This window comes from Paramacrobiotus metropolitanus, unplaced genomic scaffold (genome assembly GCF_019649055.1).
Source record: "Paramacrobiotus metropolitanus isolate TYO unplaced genomic scaffold, Prichtersi_v1.0 Parri_scaffold0000036, whole genome shotgun sequence".
Lineage (NCBI taxonomy): Eukaryota > Metazoa > Tardigrada > Eutardigrada > Parachela > Macrobiotidae > Paramacrobiotus > Paramacrobiotus metropolitanus.
Genome location: NW_026570256.1, coordinates 1,220,766 through 1,240,897, shown reverse-complemented (window position 1 = coordinate 1,240,897; position 20,132 = coordinate 1,220,766). Strand labels below are relative to the sequence as shown.

At 43.0% G+C, this 20,132-nt stretch overlaps 5 protein-coding genes across 7 annotated transcripts; 3 read left to right on the top strand and 2 right to left on the bottom strand.

Annotated features, from left to right (window-relative positions):
* The first annotated feature begins 2,826 nt into the window (after positions 1–2,826).
* Positions 2,827–3,590, top strand: LOC129589670 (uncharacterized). Its single transcript, XM_055484510.1, has one exon. It carries the CDS (start codon positions 2,883–2,885, stop codon positions 3,291–3,293), a length of 411 nt encoding a protein of 136 aa, XP_055340485.1. The 5' UTR covers positions 2,827–2,882; the 3' UTR covers positions 3,294–3,590.
* Positions 3,591–4,070: 480 nt separating this feature from the next.
* Positions 4,071–11,091, top strand: LOC129589645 (uncharacterized). 3 transcript variants are annotated; one of them, XM_055484479.1, is made up of 6 exons: positions 4,071–4,187; positions 4,282–5,655; positions 7,038–9,503; positions 9,986–10,274; positions 10,426–10,518; positions 10,656–11,091. In XM_055484479.1, exons 2-3 carry the CDS (start codon positions 4,327–4,329, stop codon positions 7,047–7,049), a joined length of 1,341 nt encoding a protein of 446 aa, XP_055340454.1. In that variant the 5' UTR covers positions 4,071–4,187; positions 4,282–4,326; the 3' UTR covers positions 7,050–9,503; positions 9,986–10,274; positions 10,426–10,518; positions 10,656–11,091. The 3 variants fall into 3 exon arrangements, with proteins under 3 accessions (XP_055340454.1, XP_055340452.1, XP_055340453.1); XM_055484477.1 differs by having other exon boundaries at positions 4,282–9,503; XM_055484478.1 differs by lacking the exons at positions 7,038–9,503; positions 9,986–10,274.
* On the bottom strand, positions 6,817–9,083 carry LOC129589646 (oxidoreductase HTATIP2-like). The gene is made up of 6 exons (XM_055484480.1): positions 8,671–9,083; positions 8,192–8,302; positions 7,710–7,847; positions 7,552–7,613; positions 7,439–7,484; positions 6,817–7,196 (listed from the first exon to the last, which is right to left on the bottom strand). The coding sequence occupies exons 1-6, from the start codon at positions 8,845–8,847 to the stop codon at positions 7,032–7,034; spliced, it is 699 nt and encodes a 232-aa protein (XP_055340455.1). The 5' UTR covers positions 8,848–9,083; the 3' UTR covers positions 6,817–7,031.
* Positions 11,092–11,598: 507 nt separating the features above from the next.
* Positions 11,599–12,742, top strand: LOC129589586 (histamine H4 receptor-like). Its single transcript, XM_055484384.1, has 2 exons — positions 11,599–12,187; positions 12,417–12,742. The coding sequence occupies exons 1-2, from the start codon at positions 11,599–11,601 to the stop codon at positions 12,740–12,742; spliced, it is 915 nt and encodes a 304-aa protein (XP_055340359.1).
* Positions 12,743–15,765: 3,023 nt separating this feature from the next.
* On the bottom strand, positions 15,766–19,296 carry LOC129589652 (neprilysin-1-like). Its single transcript, XM_055484485.1, has 10 exons — positions 19,036–19,296; positions 18,570–18,731; positions 18,411–18,494; positions 17,894–18,300; positions 17,170–17,826; positions 16,871–17,039; positions 16,666–16,785; positions 16,395–16,591; positions 16,221–16,319; positions 15,766–16,159 (listed from the first exon to the last, which is right to left on the bottom strand). Exons 1-10 carry the CDS (start codon positions 19,247–19,249, stop codon positions 15,998–16,000), a joined length of 2,271 nt encoding a protein of 756 aa, XP_055340460.1. The 5' UTR covers positions 19,250–19,296; the 3' UTR covers positions 15,766–15,997.
* Positions 19,297–20,132: the final 836 nt, after the last annotated feature.

Here is a 20,132-nt window from a genome sequence, read left to right as displayed (position 1 = left end):
TGCGTCCCCGGCGCTGATGGACGACTTTTCCGTCTGTGTGTACCGGGCGCGTTGTATGCCTGTGTGCTTAGTGCGATGCTGTTCTTTGGCTAATGATAGAACAAATGTTTGCTTAGTGCACTGCTGAAAAAACACCATGGAGTGAGAGATGCGACGCCGCAGCGGCACTAAACGGGCTTCCTGCATAATTAATTGCCCGGGTCGTTAGCGTGCACTTGCCGGGAGAGGAAGAACACGATTAAAAGGGAAAAATATTGCACAGCGCGCGTTCGTTCAGATTGTGTTTGTTTTATGGCAGATTTTGATACCATTTTTATTCAAACTCAGTTACATAAAAACTACACGCAATCATGACCTTTAGACCTGCAATAATTTATAAGGCTATTAAATTCTATAGCAGCATTTTTGCACAATTAGAAATTCTATTTTCTCACGAAGTCGTTGGCGTTAATGTCAAACTGGCATTTAGGTCGTTTCTCCATAATAAGATTGTCTATGTTTTTCTACCAAAAGGAAATATAGGACTTTCCATCGATAAAAGCCTGCATGAATACCCATGAAACCGAATGAATGCACATAAAAGCCATTGGAATCTGGGACACCATGTTTACTTTCCAGTCTGCTTGACAAGGGAATCGACAGCCAGTTGGGAAACAACATGACATTGTCCCCATTTGTACAGTGTGTTGATTACACGGGTGTATCGATACACCATATCCGGCGTGTATAACACTTTTGACCTTGACAGCACCGAGCGCCGTGATATAGCGTGTTCTTTTGTCCTGCCCTGTTCATACATCAATTTCATCGTCCTGGTATTTTCACCGAACCGATTGTAATCCGTCCATCGCGGATAATAAGAGATTGATGGGAGTTTAGACGGAGTATGGCACGCGTGGCACGTGATACCGGCGCTGCATCAATCTGCTGTTAGATAATCACCGCGACGGTGGTCGTGAACTGTATATGGCAGTGTCAGTATGTGCGCTGCCTTTTTGTGTGGATTAATTAATTGGATGGAGCCCTTCCCCGGCATCCTGCCGGTTGGGCTGAGTGCGCGCAAGCTGGTTGATCTGGGACGCAGAATAATTATGTTGCGCTCAGTAAAGCTGTACAGCTTCCGTGTGCCGGCTTGTACCGTCAAGTAATTGGGCTGTGTACCGCTGTTTTCTTTCCCGTGACGCGGCAGATTGTTTGCTTGTGTGCCTTGTGATTTTATGATTAATTACGCGGTAATCTGCGATCGGCTCAAATGACGTTGCAACACGATCTTGCGCGCACGGGAATACGTACAATAACATACGCGCTTTGAAAATATTTTCACGAATGCAGGTGTATCATATGTTTTTCCTGTTTTCTCCACTGTTTAGAAATTGTTGAACGTTATGTCCCAAGGAAAAACAGAGCACACATTGCAGAATTGCTGGTAGCAGATATACGAATCAGAGAGATCTAAACTTCATTCAATTTTCAAGAAATTCGACTGTACATACAGATACTGTACTTGTACATACTCAGTAAGTGCACAATCATTCGACTGCGTTAGGCTATTTCTTAAAACTTTACTCACTTTTAAAAAAGCTATTTTGCCGTTAATTTCCTTAGTTGCAAATTCGTACATAATGCTTTTACGTAGTAGATGGAAAAACGGATCATAATATTGCGACATAGTATCTATTTATGGATAAACAACACGAGTATGATGTTAATAAACAAGCACGCATTTAAACACAAGGTTAGCGTAATCTATTTGTAGATAAACAACGCAAGATCATGTTCAAAATAAGTATACGCGCATTTTAAATTATCATGTTAATATCTGTGTACAGCAGGTATGCGCATTTTGTATGGCGTTGGTACGCCGGAAATAGACACATAGACGGACAGACTGCATTTGTTTCTATTTTCGTAAACAAAATTGCGTAACGACCGTCATCGCTATAGTCATACTGAAAACCACCTCGGGGCCGTTTTCACATCGATTTGATGGGAATTCCCTGCATTATGTAACAGCGAATCCATTATGTCGTAAATTTTCATCACCGGAAGATGAAAATTAAAGAATATACCCGTGCCACAAATAGCTCTTGCCGACGCCCGAGAACACTTGTTTATTTACCAGAGACCGCGGAATAGCAAAGTAACGCGTACAGACTTAACAACAACAACAACACCGTTAATCTCTGGTAATTGCAACCGGCGCCGTAATAAATACATTTTATTGCAGTACGAGGCAAGCGGCAACTCTTTCCCATCGCTTTAGTAAATTACCTCACTTTCCCTGCTGCATCTTACCCGTGCGCAGGCGCTCACGTGATATTTGATTTCAGCCGTTTCACGTCTAAACCGGTTTGCGGCTACAGTTGATTACGCAAACTGTCATAAAGAATATAGAGAAAAGCACGGCAGGCGAGATTTTATCGCCGGCTCAGTGAGCGCTGATCAGTAATCACAATGGTTACGTTATCACGTGAGCGCCTGCACACGGGTAAGATGCAGCAGGGAAAGTGAGGTAATTTACTAAAGCGATGGGAAAGAGTTGCCGCTTGCCTCGTACTATTAATAAAGGCGTAACGCCGATAAAGGGCCTATTACGTTGTGTACCGGAAACGGCGATTACAAACTGTACATTTGCATCGAGACCCCGATAGCAAACATGCATCATAGCCCCGAATAAATTACCATGATATCATAAACATTCGGAACAAAGAACAATAAAAGGATGTGTATGTTTACCAACTGGAGCCTGCGTTATATTAAGGTTTGACCGGATAGGCTTGTCATTAATGGCTCCGGCGCTATATAAATCACGGCTCGATTCGTGTATCGGCATTCTCTAAAGCAGTTACATTTCTTCACTTGTTAACGAATAGTTTTGCATAATGCGTGGTGTATTGATTGTTGTATTGTGTTTGGCAGGGTACCGCTGCGTCCAGGGCGGCGGCTGTCCGGCCTCACAGAATCCCTCCGGGTCGTGGACGGCCCCTCCAGGCGGCTGCAACAGTGTGGAGTGTGTCGTGTACGACATCAGCTCGCAGAACACCTGCCGTTATGTCGACAGCGAGAAGGCCACGAATGATGCCCGCTGGAAAGCCGGTCTGAACGCCGATGTGGATGTGCAGATCCTGAAGGGGAAGATTGCCGCCTACAAGCTGCAATGGTTCAACGGTGGTTGGTCGGATTGGTATGTGCCCGGCAAGAACGACATTGACACCAAGCTGAACGGATGCAGCATGCGCCGACAGTGGTCGTACTTCTTCGATCACGTCCATTCTTACATCATCTGCCAGTAATCGGTACGATCGCCTGGCTCCATGGTTGGCGAACTGACAAGGCTCTGTTTTCCGTTGGCAGTTTCAGATGCGCTGTTAACGGTTGCTACTTTGTGTATGTTACTAATGGGGCCAATGGGCCATTAGCCATGGTAATCTTCACGTACGCACTTCGTTTCTCTTACAATCTAAGTAGTTTGCAAATTTAATCAGTTCTTCATAGAATTTCTGAGTATGCAGATACAATAATATTATCTGATTGTATATACTGAGTGGTGCTCGTTGAAAAATAAATCAACACATAATATTACTTGTCATATACGTCTGCGACTACAGTAAGGAAGTAAATACGAACTAACGATAAGTTACGTATAAAATTATCACGAATGAAGTTATCTTATTACGTACTTATAACGTATATACAGACCATGTACTTTACGAATAAAGCTATTTTGGTACGTACTTATGTGGCACGATCTGGTGAATTGCACGAGGCAGCAAAGTACGAGTAAACTGCATCTGATAATCGTATTTAAAATGGAATTTACTAGTCCGTCGTCAGTGTGATCGGTACGTTCAACTTTGGAAGCAAATATTTAATAAAAGATGATTATCTTTGTAACAAATTTGTGCCCATCGTATCATTCGTACCCGTACATATGGATGATAAATATAGATATTCAAAGTCAAACATACATAGCCACTGTGGCACACCATACTGTACTACCCGAGTAGTACCAGTATTGTACACAGGCTAATACAGCGAAAGCCATGCGTTCAGTGATAGTCAAACTGTACCGGACTGTACAAGTTAGTTATCTGGTAATTCTGGTTTATGCGACTGCGATATTTCTGATATCATTCTGAGTTTCTAAAAGCCTGTAATTTTCACTTTTTCAGGCGTTTGCGATAAGCGTAAGTATATCACAGTTATGTATTAACATCAAATTTTTAATAAATATTTATATCTGCGTTTGTGTATGGTTTTTTGACTTTTTTCCCTGTGTAGTTGCGTGCTGCTGGCTAGCATTCCACCGGGACTACAAGCTCTCCAATGGCAGAGACCAGTCGTGCAAACTGGATCGAAGATAATGGCTTCCGTACACTGGATGATCTGCGCTTGGCTCCTCTGTCAGTCAGTAGTAATTCGCCACCCACCCTTGTACCAGTGACGAGCCAGGAAAGACCCAAGATCGCCAACTTCGATGCGAGCACATTCCGGGAGAAGCTCTTTCAACTGGTTCCTGTGTTCCAGCACATTAGTTTAAAAGGAATAGCCACTGTGGGGGACTTCTTGGTGGACGCGCTCTTAGACCGCACACCAGACACCATCCATCTGGTCTTAATGCTGGAGAAAAGTACCGAGGATTTCGGTGCAGCCGCCGTGTCCACAGCGCTGACCGAACGCGCTCGGGACTTCGTCGAAGAGCTGCTCCAGTTAACGGATCCCGAGGAGGTATCCGTGGCGCGCTGCCGGGGTGTGCACACCATCGAAGCGCCATGCCTGCCGTTCCCGGTGCGGTTGGCTTGCTATGACAATCTGACGGCGTGGTTCGATACCACCGATATCAGCTGTGCTGAGATCGCCTACTATCGCCACGAAGTCGTCATGTCGCAACGCGGTCTGGATGGTCTACGGAACATGCGTTTCGTCATCGGACGGGAATACTACAAATCCCGCAGCAAGATGCAGCGTATTGTCCGGTACTTCCAGATGGGATTTGATATCGTATTGGAGCATTTAAAGATGAACCACGTCACCGAGATTCCGCGTCCGGTTGATGGTACCGATACTGTGCTCCCGCTTCCGTATTTGACGATAACGTTCGAGGGAACCGAAGGGAATAAAATTCTTGTCAATACTCTCCGTCCTGCAGATGAAGCAGAGGTTTACGCTAATATGGGTGTGGATGACGCCGTTCCACTGGAAAACCAACAGAAATATTGGATCGAACACAATATTTACTGGCTTATCCACAAAAAATACAGCGATATGGTGTTTTACGGAAAGGGCCGGAATGTTCTGGAATCTGAAGCGTTTTCGTTACAACTAGCCTTAACGCCGGAAATCATTGCTGAGTTTTATGAGGTCTTGAGAATGGAATTGGTGGAACAGGCTGTACAGGGTGTTCGTATTGATCCGCTGGTGCTGCAGGAATACATTATAGTGCGAAGCACCACTCAGATTTGTCTGGGTCTGTTTGCGCACGTGGAGATCCAATGGAATAATTCACCGGAATCGGGGGCGCTGTGGATTTCGGATGAGTTTGTTCCGCAGTTGCAGGTTTATCTGGATTGGTTGATAGCAGAACATGCCAGAGCAGCTCAGCGCTGCCTAATCGATTTTGCGGACCTGGTTATGGATGGATCCATCCATTCCCTTGTAAGTGAGCGTCGTAACGAATTTTCCACCAAATCCCAGTGGTATGGGCGTGTTTGGCGACTGCGGTTCTTTTAGGCCTACCGTGCTGGTCTTTCAAAGTGTTAATCTTCGGTTAATGAAATCGTGTGATAAGTAGAACTGCTTACAAATTATCATAAAGTTAATATTAATTTGCTCACTTGGACCGTATTAGTTGGCCCACAATGGGCCAATGTCAAAACGACGGCGGAATTTTCTGCCGGCGGAAATTTTGTGCGGTCAAAACGCCGGCGGAAATTCTCGTGGTCAAACTGCCGGCGGAATTTCCTGAACATGCATTTTTTACGGAAATCACAAATTGATACAAAACCAAGTTATTGGTAAACTAATTCATGCAGTAAGTACAAGCTGGAAATTCTATGTACTGTATTAAGTATCTATGTATTCTGGTCAAACATCCTTCTGCTACTGCAAGTTTCAAAACATGTTTCATCGTTCGGCAGATAAACAGTCAGCAATAACAAACGAGAACAACAACTTTGAAAAAGTAGAAAAATTAAAAAAAGCACCAGCAAACCAAAAACACACTGATGAAAGAACATACGTACGTGCTCGAAGACCAATCAGCCAATCCTAACTGGGCCGCTAAACAGCTAACAAAATAACAAAAAAAACACAGTGACAAAAGAACATACATGCCTTGAATTCACCACTACTGCAGCTAGCGCCTATACAGACTGTACATATATGCGGCCCGATAAGGAGGCTTATATCTATATTAATAACGGCGCGCCCGAATCTATGTAAGGTACATTTTTCTTCCAAAATTGTTTTTAAATATGCACAGTAAATGAAATTAAAAAGTTACCAAAATTCCGCCGGCGTTTTGCCACACAAAATTTCCGCCGGCAGAAAATTCCGCCGTCGTTTTGACCACACAAAATTTCCGCCGGCAGAAAATTCCGCCGTTATGTTTCTAGAAGATTTCAGCTATCACGCAGTGAATTCCCTAATAATGATATTCCATTGACTGTTCAATAATGATATTCCATTGACTGTTCAATAAAAAAGTACACAGGATTTTGAAATCAAGCGGTCTTAAAAATGAACTATAGCGTGTGAATCGGCATCTACAGAGTACTTGTTGCTGTTCTGAGCATTAAAAGCATGCCTAAACGGTGATCGACAGACATACTGTATTGAAGTCAAATGCAATACTATAACTGATTCACAGAAAAGTCGTATAATAATAGTCTGCATAAAAACCAGTGAACCGCACATTTCATTTCCAATCCCATTTATCTGACGTTATGAATACAGTCGATATAAATTCCCGCGACTCGGTAATCAAATGCGCTTGAGTCTTGTAATTCACGGATGGTGATTTACAAAATCTTTTATAGCGAATTCCCTAAGCGATGGATTTCCTTGTTGTCGATAATATGCACTCCCGCCGGTTCGTTGCTGATGGTGCTGGCAACCATAGCTTTAGCGAGAAATTCAATGGGCACGGATATTGCGGTCGGAAACATGCACGTCACTGGTTTAATCATGGCGACCATCTATAAAATACTGAATTGTGTCGGTAAAACGAGGCTGGAAGGGGATGGAAAATTAACTGTAAAGGATCATGCTTGACACCTTATAGATGAGTATCTGTACTTCTACAGACACTGTAACTATTAACGCCATTTGGAATGTCTTGACAATACGTAAGAAGCGTACGTCTTGACAATACGTAATCTCGAAGCGCTCGTGGACGTTGGTGTTTCGCATGAGCGCGGCCAAATCATTGCAAACCTACCACTTTCTCCATGGGGCGCCGCTCTGCACGATCCGTTAATAAAAACCTGCGAAATAAGATTTTGTAGGGCGTAATCAGGTTGTACCTAGAAGGTATGAACTGGTGCAACATACCCAGGTCGATAAATACTTGTGCGCTCAAAACCTAGTTCGCTGACTTCCCGATCCGTTTGGCCCTTCAGAAAGAACAAGTAAGTTAACAGGGCTTCTTTAGATGAAACACCCACGCCGTGGAAAAATATGCAACGATTATCTTTTGCACAAATGTGTACCTTCACGCGGTTGTAAAGCAAATGGCTGTTTTCGTCCACGCTTGCTGCAGATATCAGGTGGAAATGCTTGGCACCGCCGAGTTTCGATGCTTTGGCAACGCTCAGTGTGTAATCGTGCTCGATTTTTATAAAACCTTCCTGAAAGAAAAATGATATACACAGATAATACACACCCTCTATACATCAAGTCATTATCCGAGGTACAAACTACTTTATTTTAGCACGTCTGACACCTTGTGGGCTGCCGGAATTATTTTGCGAAATTACCACAAGCACGTTATTCTGGTGTAATGAGTATATTTTCATTCTGCTGTGAATGTTACAGATCTGTTCACGAGCATTACTTCATTGCATCGTGAGTTTTCCATCCACAGATTAAAATTAAACTAGGAAATTGCACTCGTTTTTTTAAGGCATGCGTAAAATTTTTTTTAAATAACGCAGTAGCATTGTTGCAACCGATTAGCCGCACTTCCTCCTACCTTTCCTGATTTGCCCCGGGTAGTTCCCAGACAGCTGTAACCCACATCAAATCCTTCGAAATCCTTCTGGTGTACTTCATCAATTTTGTCGAAATCGATAATGCGCTGCTCCTGAAATTTTTATTGCCCATATGTAAAAATCTGCAAGGTATGTTTCTTTAGAGCTTCAGTGAAAACCCGCTACGTTTCGCACAGAAATTCGAGAGACTCATGATTGAGCAGATACGTGAATAATTCTTTTCTTTCAAAATTCTACATAATTAATGGAACAAAAAATTTTTCCATCAGTAAACATGGTTTTGATAACCGATCTTGCACATCACTTACTGCGACACCGTAGTTTTATGTGCATGTGTACGGAATTAATATGCGAAATTATAAGTATTCACGTACGATACGTAGGTACACACCTATTACGATCTCTGAAAATTACACCTTACTGCTTTATTAACACGTCTTTACACTTTTTTTGCACTTACAAGCTTTTTTAGTTCCTCATCTTCATACTCCAGTTTGCGCCTACTAATCAGGACGATCCGTGAGAATGGCTTCAGTTTAATGAGTTCCTTCAGCAGAGCCTTTCCGCTTTCCCCGCTCGCTCCCACAATAAAACAGCTTTTATTCAGCTGACGAAAATTCTGCAGAAGAGCATCCATTTTGCGATATATTTTTGATTGCGAGGAATCAAACTACAAAAATACAGTCGGTATGCAACGGAGAAATAGAACAAATTTTTCAAGATGCGCGATCGATATCCCAGCGCTGTAACAACAGCAAGTCAAGGTATTATGCAATAGATGGAGCTGCTATCCAGTTTCCAGTCGGTTGTGTACCGGCGCTCTTACAAGCTGATGTCAGCAGTATTTGCCTGGTGATGGCGGATGTAAGGCGAGCGCTGAGCAGATGTCGGTCAATGTTGTACGATGGGATATTGATAACAGACAACCGGCAAAGAAAACATATCAAAACGTACGATGCCGGCACACACTAAGAACACTCCAGAAGACCGGCAATATTTATCTAGCGATAATGACACAGCTGATTGTTAAGACCGTGTAAACAGATGTAACCAGCGCAGCACTTTGCCAGCGTTTACTGATATTCATTATACTCCAGAGCACAGATACCGTAACTCCAAAATTTTACATATGTTTAGTGACGCTTTGTTTGAAAAAGCCAACGAAACACTTTACGAAGAGTTCTAGTTTTGTAGTTCTAGTTTCATAGTTCATAGATCTAACTGCTGAGGCTAAGATGAAACAATAAACGTTTTAAGTACATCTTCTTTACAGAAAAACTTGAAGCATTCATGGTAAGCTTAATTTTTATAGTTATTTGCTAAACCGGTGTGATAATTGATTATTAGAAGTTACGCTGTACGCAGCGTATTTTCAAAATTTTATTTTTTTAAATTCTCACTCACTGATCATTGCTAGCACTAAATGCTTTATGAAGCCTTTATGCTAAATTTTCGTGTACAACCCTTGATTTTCTCCGCATTCAACGGCCAAAAACTTTTGGATTTCATTGCATCTCTTTTGAGGATTAAGATAACATCCATTTGTTAGTGCTAATATTTTTTGCTGGGCGGAAATTACCTCCACAATGTCATGGCTCTGAACAATGGGTTGAATTACCACGTGCCGATCAGCGTGACGAGAATAACTATGTACTTTTATTTTATGGCTTACGTTGTTGTACGTTGAACAAATGCCACGCAAGAATAAATCTGATCTGTACAGAATTTTTAAGTGGCGACAATACAGTGATTTATTATCAATATTTTTCTTGCAGATACTGACGAGCTTTCAAGACAATTACTCATTGGTTTATGGTTGTGAATTCCAATTGTGATAACCGACATTTCACTGCACATACTAATAGGATTAGTACTTGTAGCCCGGTTGGCAGACGTTTTTGCCATAGATAAACTGCTGCACATCTCGTCATTCTCACAGTTGGATTTATTTTTATTTTATTGTGTCTGCAGTTATTTACGAGCCTTGTTTTGTGGTTAAATCAATTGCGTAGATCATGGACAAGTTGATCGTATTGCTGCTTTGCTTAGGGGTCATTATACAAGGTAGGTGAAGTTAAAGCAGAATTTTGAAATTGCAGTTTGATGCCGTATTAGAAGGTCGTTCTCATGTGAAATGCATACATAGTAATTGAATTATCAGAAGAAAAGGATTTGCGTTTTAAATCATTGTAACCGGTGTGTTTGAAATCCCTAGTTGTTCTTTCTCTGGAATGCTACTCAGGCAGCACCCCGACCGAAACCGTAACCTGTCGACGAGGCGAAGTGTGCTTCCGACGAAAAAAGCGAGGTAATAAATTTATTGTAGAGAATTAGTGCTCATTTGATTACGGTTATCAATAAACAACAACCAGGGCGGATAAGTTACGACTGCCACTTTTTCAAAAACTGGATATTTCTTGTCGGAGACTGAGATGTTCGTTACAGGAGCTTTTAAACATGGATGTTCCGGGAAACCGAAGTTGATGGGATGTACAATCGAGACGGACACCGAAAAAGACCTTTGTTATTGCGACTGGGATTTCTGTAATCGCGAGAAAATCTTGTACTCGCGCAAGCCTACCCAGTAATTCCATTTTTAAGTTGTCAATACAAGCACTAACCGTATTTTGCAGTAGCTACAGAGTGCAGATACGTATGCTTTACTTGTATAATACATAGTACTAACGTTTGCTGTTAATGATGCATTTTGTGTCTTTATAATAGAGGAATTTTCTGTATTTCTTGTGAGCAGTGGTTAATTCTAATATCAACTTTTGCATGACGTGAATAATACCGAGGAGAAGCGTGTGATTATTAATTTTTATATGCTTACCTGTTTATGTATGCAATGTGTGGTCGCAAGAAAAACTAGCCTACATGGGTGCACATGACTGAAACAAATCATTACCAGTACAATTATTGACCACCGCACTGCAATTCAGTGAAATATTTTAAAAGGAAAATTAGACATCGTTGCACACGTTTTCCCGCTAAATTTGTTGGTTGTTATTCGGATTCCGCTACCGGAAGTTGTAGTGATCGACCACCTATCAAGTATTTAGCGATGCACGGACAAGATCATACATAAATGACCAGCAAATACAGTTTTGTGTTTTAACACGTTCCTACGCCGAATATTACCATCATCAAATAAATTTTTCCGCAGGCTTCCACGTCAGCAGATATCACGGATGTCTTCCTTATAGCACTAAATCTCATAAATATTTTCGCCGAGCTTACTCGTGATTTAGAAACCGTTTTAGCAACATTTATTTTTTTAAAGATGTATAATAACACTTCGCTTATTTCGTTCCTGTTAACGAACAAAACAGTATCCGCGGCGCATTATGCCGGTATACCCTATGAATCAAAGGTCATCGTGACGTTCATGACCCTTCTGGCGTTCGGCACCACCTTCTACAACGGCACAATCATCCTGGCGTTTGTTAAATTCAAGAAACTCTTCACACCGTTCAACGTATACATTCTCAATCTGTCCACAACCGACTTTCTCATCGCCATCATCGTTATGCCGGGTTACATCCTACGCACATTGAACCTCCCGCTGCATCCGTCGCTGTGCTGGGCCGTCCTGTACACCAACGACGTCATCATGGTGTCGCAGTGTCAGGGCATGTTCCTCCTCAGTCTGAGCCGTTTGTGGTCGCTGGTGTTGCCGTTGTCCTACAAGAACCTGGCTAGCCCACGGGTGTCGGCGGGGATTTGTGTTAGCTGGTGGATTCTGTGGATTGTGGTGTTGCTGCCATACCGGATCATTGACCGGAGTTATTCACCCAAAAGTGAACTGGCGACTTGCCATTCGAATTACGCAGCGCAGAGAGCGTACGCGACATTTATTGAATTTGTGGGATTTGATGCGCCGGTATTCCTTGCGTTGGGGATGAACAGTTTCGTGTTCTTTAAGTTGGTGCAAAGGAAAATGCGGAAGCGGAACCAAGCCGGGCCGTTTAGTACAAGTACTATCTCACGCACAGGTAGAAAATTCATTAGATATTATTACTGAATTTTTTTAAAAGATAAACTTCCAAAACGCCTCAAAACTGAACCACGGACGATTCGAATCTTAGAACAAAATTTGGTACATAATTATATGAATAATCTATCACTACGTATATAACAACATGTAAATTAAATAAAAACATAAATACAGATGTAAATTTAATTATTATACGGGAATTTTTGCAGATGCGCCAACTATTAGCCGACATGTAACGGATACTGTGACCACCTCCATCGACCACTCAAAACCTGTATCACGGCCTAAATCGGTCAGCGATGATGCAAAACACGTGCGACTTTTCGGATTATTAGCGGTGTTTGTGCTAGTTTGCTATATGCCCATCTTTTGCTACTACATATTGTCCGACCTTATCGATGGATTTTACTATCCAACCGTTCGCAATGCTCTGACCTGTGTGGAGTTCTCAGCATGCATACTGAACCCGTTGATCTATCATGCGAATTTACCGGAGCTCCGGAATAACCTGCACAAACTGTTCAAGCGGAGCTAAAGAAGTTTATATTATAGACTTTTCTTCCACATTGCTACATACAAAAAAATTCTCTCTCGAATGTCTGCAAATGCTTTCCTGGTTTATTGTTCCGGGTCAGCTACTTTGTTGTTGCGTATAATCTGACGAGGAACGTATCGAGTACTATCGACTATCAAAGGCACATGGAAAAAGCCATTTTGTTTAATGTAGACAATTTTATTTCAAAAGAGCTGACCTAAAAAATCGATGACATGCGCGGACGAATATTCCAATTGTGCAATTATACTAGGGTACATATACACGTCCAGCTTAAGAATGAAAAGGGTTTCGACTCAAATCCGGTTTTATGCACATATCCTGCTTTCAAAGTCAATGCCCACTTAATCGGACCTGTCAACCAGAATAAACCAGAATGAAAGAGAGCAGCGAGTACTGCTCTAATTACTGTATGTGGCCGTTGATCTTCCAAATAATTTTGGGCCCAGTATTTAGTCGACTGCAAAGCAATATGCAGTTTACTTCGCTTTGATTGTTGGACCACCTGGTGCTGATACTGGCCAGATCATGACTGCAAATGGTTTTCATTAGCGACAAATCACAGTGACCTTTGACTAAATTTCAAAATTTTAATTTGGTCAGAATGTAACCGCCCTAATTTATCCACTACATATACTAATTTCCTGATTTATTATAAAAGAATGAGGGAATCGCGCTCTAGGTTATTTCGGAAAACCACCTACCAGTTAAAAGATCGCCTGAAACATCTGGGGAGGAGCACCGCCGGCAACAAGGAAGAGTTAGTGGACCGCTTGTTCAAGGCTTTACAACCGGTCCGCAACAAAGTTTATCCGTGTGTGTGTGCGCCACGCGCAGCGGGCCTGTCAGCAGCTGACCCACAGAAAGATATTCAGGAAGGACAGAGCGGTGAGCATGACCCTTTGATTGCAGCGATACAGGGCTCGTCGATGCCGCTCGCAGCGGGCCAGCCGCCAGTGATCACGGGTAAGCAGGAACAGCACGATGAGCGTGACCTTTTAATTGCTGCGATTGAGAACTCGCCGACGCTACCAGCAGCGAGTCAGTCGCCAGTGAACCCACAGGAAGGCAGTCAGCAAGGACAGCGCGATGAGGGTAACCTTTTAAGGACACTGACTGAAAACTCGCCAACGCCGTCCGCAGCGGGTCAGCCGCCAGTGCTTCCGCCAATATGCAAGCAGGATGGACAGCGCGAACAGCGAGACCTTTCGAGTACAGAGATTGACGATGTCGCGGGGAAAATTGGTCTCTCCAAAGAGGGAGCGGCGCAGCTCAAGGCCAACGGCTTCGTCACACATGGTGACCTGGAGATGCTACGAAAGAAACCAGATCTGATTCCTAAAGCCGTTAGCATTCTCTGCGATCAGATGAAATTGACCGAACACTTGTCCCCACCAGACGGGTCTCCCGGTAGCGGAAAAGAACAGCCGCAGCAGAAAACACCCAGACAACCACAACCGCGGTTCAGCTTTCAGTCGAAACGGGCACTCCCAGGCTCTCAAAGCCGTAGTGAGTGTTCAATGCATTAGGCTTGGCTGCTTTAATCTGCGCTGATAGTTAATTATAAACACATTAAGCTTGTGTCGCGTTTGAGGGAAAATTGTAAGTACGAGCACATGCTCACTGCCACATAGTCCTACTACTTCTATTAATGCAGTACCTACATTTTTACGAGATCTTAAGCAGCCTCCGGAAATGAAGTTCTTTTAATATAGGGAGAATTCAACTGCTGAGGCCAGCAGTCCCTGTGCGTGCTGCCGTCACCCGGCTGGAGTTTTACTTGTGGCTAAACATGGTGCTTATGTACCGCGCCTGATTTAACCGTATGTACTGCCGTAACGTCACACTCCAGGCGGGTGACGGCATCAAGTACAGGGAGTGCTGGCCTCAGCAGTTAAATTCCCCCTATATTTATAAATCCTTACAATAGGTAATGGACATTTTCCGCGCCCCGTGTATTCATATAGCGACGGTGCACCTCGTTTTCGCTTACAAGGAGAAAGCAACCAACCAGTCAGCGGTTTTATTTCGCCTGTCATCCGTGGAACGTAGGATGGTGTAACGATTTCTCCTGCCCACTTCCGCATATCTGCGAATTGTGCACAGGACATCACCAAGGGCGATTCTGCCCCACCGGAAGCTTCAACGCTCCGCCGCCTTATCTACTACCAGCATTTTGGTAACACAGCGGTAAAAGTCCCGCTAATGGACAGCCAAAAGCAGATCACGGCGGATATTATTGTTTTTGGTGCATGCTCTTGTTTCTTAGTCATGAAAGTCTTTTATTTGGTAAACTGCGGGAATAGTTACAGTTGGATGATGACTCTAATTTGATGCACCGATTAACTTTTACGCTGTAAATAAAATAAGCAGTGCTAGACGATAGTAATATTATGATAGCACTATGGTATTGCGGCGTACTACGGTGCGTTTTACCGTTCTACCAGCTGTTTTCGCTGTTACGTTGCTGCATAAGCTTCTACCCAATTCATGATCAACTAATTTAGTCGCGCGCGTTTCATTGACGATTAAACAGTCATGTTGCTTAATGCGGATAATTTCTGTTTTCGCATGATCTGAGGAAAGAGATCAATGAGATTCGTGGATGAATCCTTGAAAATTCAACTACACACCCTCATGCCACACAAGAAATTCCCATGATTTTCTAAATCATTTGATGGCGTGTTTTCGCGTATATATGAACGGGGCTTCTGGCTTCCCGAAAACATTTCCTGGTGTTATTATGACGGTGATCGATAATAAAGGAACTATTAGGTGTTCGAAAACTTTGTGCAACGGCACATCAAACAAGTCTCTTTAGTTAATCTCAATAAAGCACGAAAAAGGAGTTTCGAGAGAAAAAGATTTGCATGCGGAAATGCCAATAAAACATGTGATAACGTAATTGCAATGCCCAGACTATTATGCCCTACTCACGGAGCTTTGTGTATTGCATACAAAAATAACTCTTTTTATGTAATACAATAAAAACCTTGAAGGGCGACCTGACACCCGCTCAGCTCTAACACACACAACAACACGGTGGCAACAACGGCTGCCGCGCTATGTCTTATTAAATACTACTATGCCATCTCACTGCACCAGCAGGACCTCTTATTCGCAAATGATACCACAATAAAAAGTAGTCCGGCTTTAACAAGGACAACCTCCTAGCGAAACACCGAGCGGACACGCATATCGTTTTGCTAGCCGGTACGGTAAGAATTCAGTTCCTGGTCACCAAACTCCGCTTTGGTGAGACTGTTGGCTATCTTTAGGACAATTGAAAATGCGTGCAAAGTCCGGAGTATTCACCACAATACCATTCACCCGGTATTTTCCCGGGCTATGTGGATCCGTCAAAAGCGATAATTCTGGACGGTACTGCTCACAATAACCCTGAAGAACAGTCTCAGCACACAGACAGACAAATATGTGCTCTTTTAACAATCCGTCTTACATATGCGTACGCCAGGTAGAACATCTTGTCAAAGGGCACACCCTCGAAACCCGGAAGCGCTTGCATGGTGACGCCGTCGCGCTCCAGCTTCCGATACGCCTACGTTCGAATTTGACAAACATGTTGATGTTATTGTCAGAAATCTCATCGTGCAACATTTAGTGGATATCTTGCCAAGAAAGCTGCTTTGAAGCCGCCGCCGTCTGCAATATTCTCGCCCTGTGTTAGATTCCCGTTAACGTGTATCCCGGTAGTGTAGCTTTCGTACATATCGTACTGTTGAATGACTTCGCTGGCCTTTTGATCGTATTTAGCTTTGTCAGCCGGCGTCCACCAGTCCCGCAGGTTGCCGTCTTTGTCAAACATTGAACCTTTACAATTACATAATAATTATACTTGCAAATAAAAACAAAATCTAGAAATGCATGAGCTATTCCAACATTACCGGCATCGTCAAACCCATGCGTGAATTCGTGTCCAACTGTTGTGCCCATTCCGGCATAGTTGAAATACTCGGGTAGCTCGGCATCGAAGTACGGATACTGCGAAATTCCAGCCAGTATTCCTAAAGCGTATATTTTTATTGCAGTGACAAACTCAGTGACACGATTAGCAAACTCTTGGCAGAGGTTCTGCATTTTCATACCCACCTATTCCGTTTATATTGGGCTCGTAGAAGGCATTCACGTCAGATGTCACCATCAACGATTCCAACATTTCTAACCGCGTTGGAGGGTCTTCTAACCTGCGGATTTCCTTCTGATATTGTAAATTCATTCCAAACCGCGAAAGCTCAAACAAGGATGCATTTGACTTGATCTGAAACGTTCCTTGTTGAATCGTGTTTGCTTCCATTCTTCAGAATTTACTTCCTTAATTTGTTAATAGGCCTTTGCATTTTGTTATGGTGGATTAATATAATACTACTTGATTTGACAGAATTACAAACCTCGGAGTAATCGTGATCGAGTTTTGCTGGATCGACAAACCAATCTGGGTACAGTACGAACTCCGCCATATTGTCCAGCTTAGCAAGCGCCTCCTCCTTGGTTGCACGACTCATCCAGCTGGTGCCGTCGATCATTTCCCGCATCGCCGCTTTCAAATCCTTTATCATTTTCTGGAGTGACGCCCGCGCCTCTTTGGGCACCGCTGCATCAGTATACAGAGCACCAACCGGTAGCGGAAACAATTCCGAAGCATAAGAGATACAGTCCTTCCAGCGCGGCTCCTGCTCCTCCATCCCGGTAATTAGGCGACTGTACTCTTCGAAAAACCTCCTCACGGAAAAAGGCAGTGTGCTGCTATACAGGTCTAACAGCCTCCAACCCAAGAATGTGATTAATCCCCGCTGACCTCGTGGATCGCTTTCCAGCTGAAGAAGACGGTTATCTAATGCTTGAAACGCGGCCGGATTCGTTACATAAATATCCATATCCGGCGTGATCTGATACGTGAAATTCCCACTGGAAATCATATTTTCAAGAAGATCCCTGAAGTTCTTTGCAACGGAGGATTTCGAGAAGTATCTTGATTGCAGCTCGGCAAATGTCATATTTATGAACGCTTTGTTAAGCTTTCTTGCAACAACTGCAGGTAATGAAATCTAAAACAACACAAACTCTAGAAATTGAGTTATCGTCCGTTTACTCATGTTAGGATGGTATCATTACGTTGGCGAGAAAGATCTCCCACTCAACGATACTGGTCGCATCGTTCAAGATACTTCTTTCATCGATTACTCCCGTAAGGTTCTTGGAATGTAGTAGCGAGCTGATAACATTGCTGACCATATCCAGGGTACCGTTAACCGACACATCCAACATTAGCCCATTAACAATTTCTTTCTCAAAACCGGAATCAATTCCGAGATAAAGCACCATTTGCGATGAATTGTGTAGAGATTTGTCAACGTTCAACTGAATCAATGAGCGCGCGTTGTATAACTTTGACAGGCGATAAAGATAACTGGTAATTTGTGGAGATTTGTCGTTCCATGCAGGAGTTATTGGCGGCCACTGGCCTATGGTTTCAGTGAGAGCGTTTTGTACAAAGGTCATCCCATCAGCATTAATGCCGTCTGCAGCAAACGATAGTAGCATAACATGTGCTACACGAGGAACTGATTACGTTATCCAACGCACACAATTATTATTATTTCTATATCATCTTGAAAAATCCGAACTATACCTTCGTTAACGCACTTTTTGAAGAAATCTTTCACCATTGCTTTTGATTTGAATATCTTCTCGGAAGCAGTAGCGTACAGCACACCTTAACATCGCAATAGTTGTTATCATTTTGCAGTATCGGGTAGAGTATTGTTAAAAAAGGGATTCGCAAACCTACCGAGCAGCTGCTCGTTAACGATATCTCCCATTTCCGACAGGATCGAAACGCTCTGTTTATCCGATGGCACAGGATGCGATTTTATCCAGTTATTGCATGTGTAGGCAAATAAATCCTCGCATGGATCTACGTTTGGGTCAATGGACGACAGTAGTTCTTGTCCTGCATGTCGAGGACTGATTGTGTTAATGTAAAAAGCAAGCTGTAAAATTCTAGAAAATCTTCCAGTACCTTGACTTTTTGAATTTGAAAATATTGTACATGAGAAGAATCCCAAGAAGAAGAAAAACTCATGTATTTGAAGGTACATGAGTAAAGTAATGATACATGAGTAATACACGATACATGAGATACGTGAGTAGAGTTTATAAGGTTGACGTTTACTGTGCACTTGTTCGTCACTAGAGAAATGGTTTAGCGACAGTAATAAGTAATAAAAACAAACAAGAAATATATGCAGGCATACCTGCGCGAAGACAAGTTGGACTTTCACAAACGGCGCTTTTTGTTGCCTTTGTTGTACCATTGTGCGCGCTGTGCCCGATGGATTCCGGCGATTTAATATTGTTATGGACATTTTGACCGGTGGCATTTTTTCCGGTCTGCCATCCGGAGATTACAACGCTCACCATCATCGCAAGCGATTGGATGTGATCCAATATTTCCCCAACGGAAAGCATTTTTATCGGACTGCGGACCGATAACTCTTTTTTTAAACGGATTTCAACTGGCGTGTTAATCAATGCCGGTGATAAGTCCTACTCATTACAGGTTTTATCACACGACTTAAACCGTGAACAGTGTGTTAACCCAACCTGCTCGGGCCGCTGTTTGTTTGAACTGTTCGCTTTCTTGCAGAAGATTCTGCAGATGCCTGACTTTTTTCTGTAAAGTTTGTGCTTTTTTTGCAAACGATTCCATGGCGAACACGTGCCTCTATTGGATGTGAACAAAGATACTGTTTGTTAAGCAATGACCGGTAACCGGTTAATTTCTATTTCAGGGCCATTATCGTGGGAAAAGTACAGCTTTGGAACTATTGCTGACGTTTGCAAGAACTTTCTCGACACCACCATGCGACCATGTCGTCTGTGCAAACAACCGGCTTTCAAGAGGAAAATGCGGCGTTAGTGCAAAAGCCCGAACATTCTAGCTTTGCGTTTAATATCATGCGACGACATTTTCTCCTGACCCAGCATCGGCTGCTGGTCCCCAGTTACTATCGCTTTATCCTCGCACGTTGCACGTACCAGAAATCAGCTACCGTTCAATGAGAAGACTAGACGCATCATGATGTTTGATCTGCGTTGGGAGTAATGCTTTGATGTTTCACTAATCCTGTTTTCTTCTTTCTAACCGTCAGCAACGTCCACCGTTATGCGCTGATCTGCAAGAGCATCAGGGTTGGTCCAACAGGAATTACTGGTAACCTAAGACAACAGCCACAGGCCACAGAAAAACAAACAATCTATAACTGCGTGTCCCTAAAATTCTGGTTTTGTAGCAGCCTTTCTTTTCTTCGATAATTGCTATGTAGAAAACTATAAGCTCGTATCTTTTATT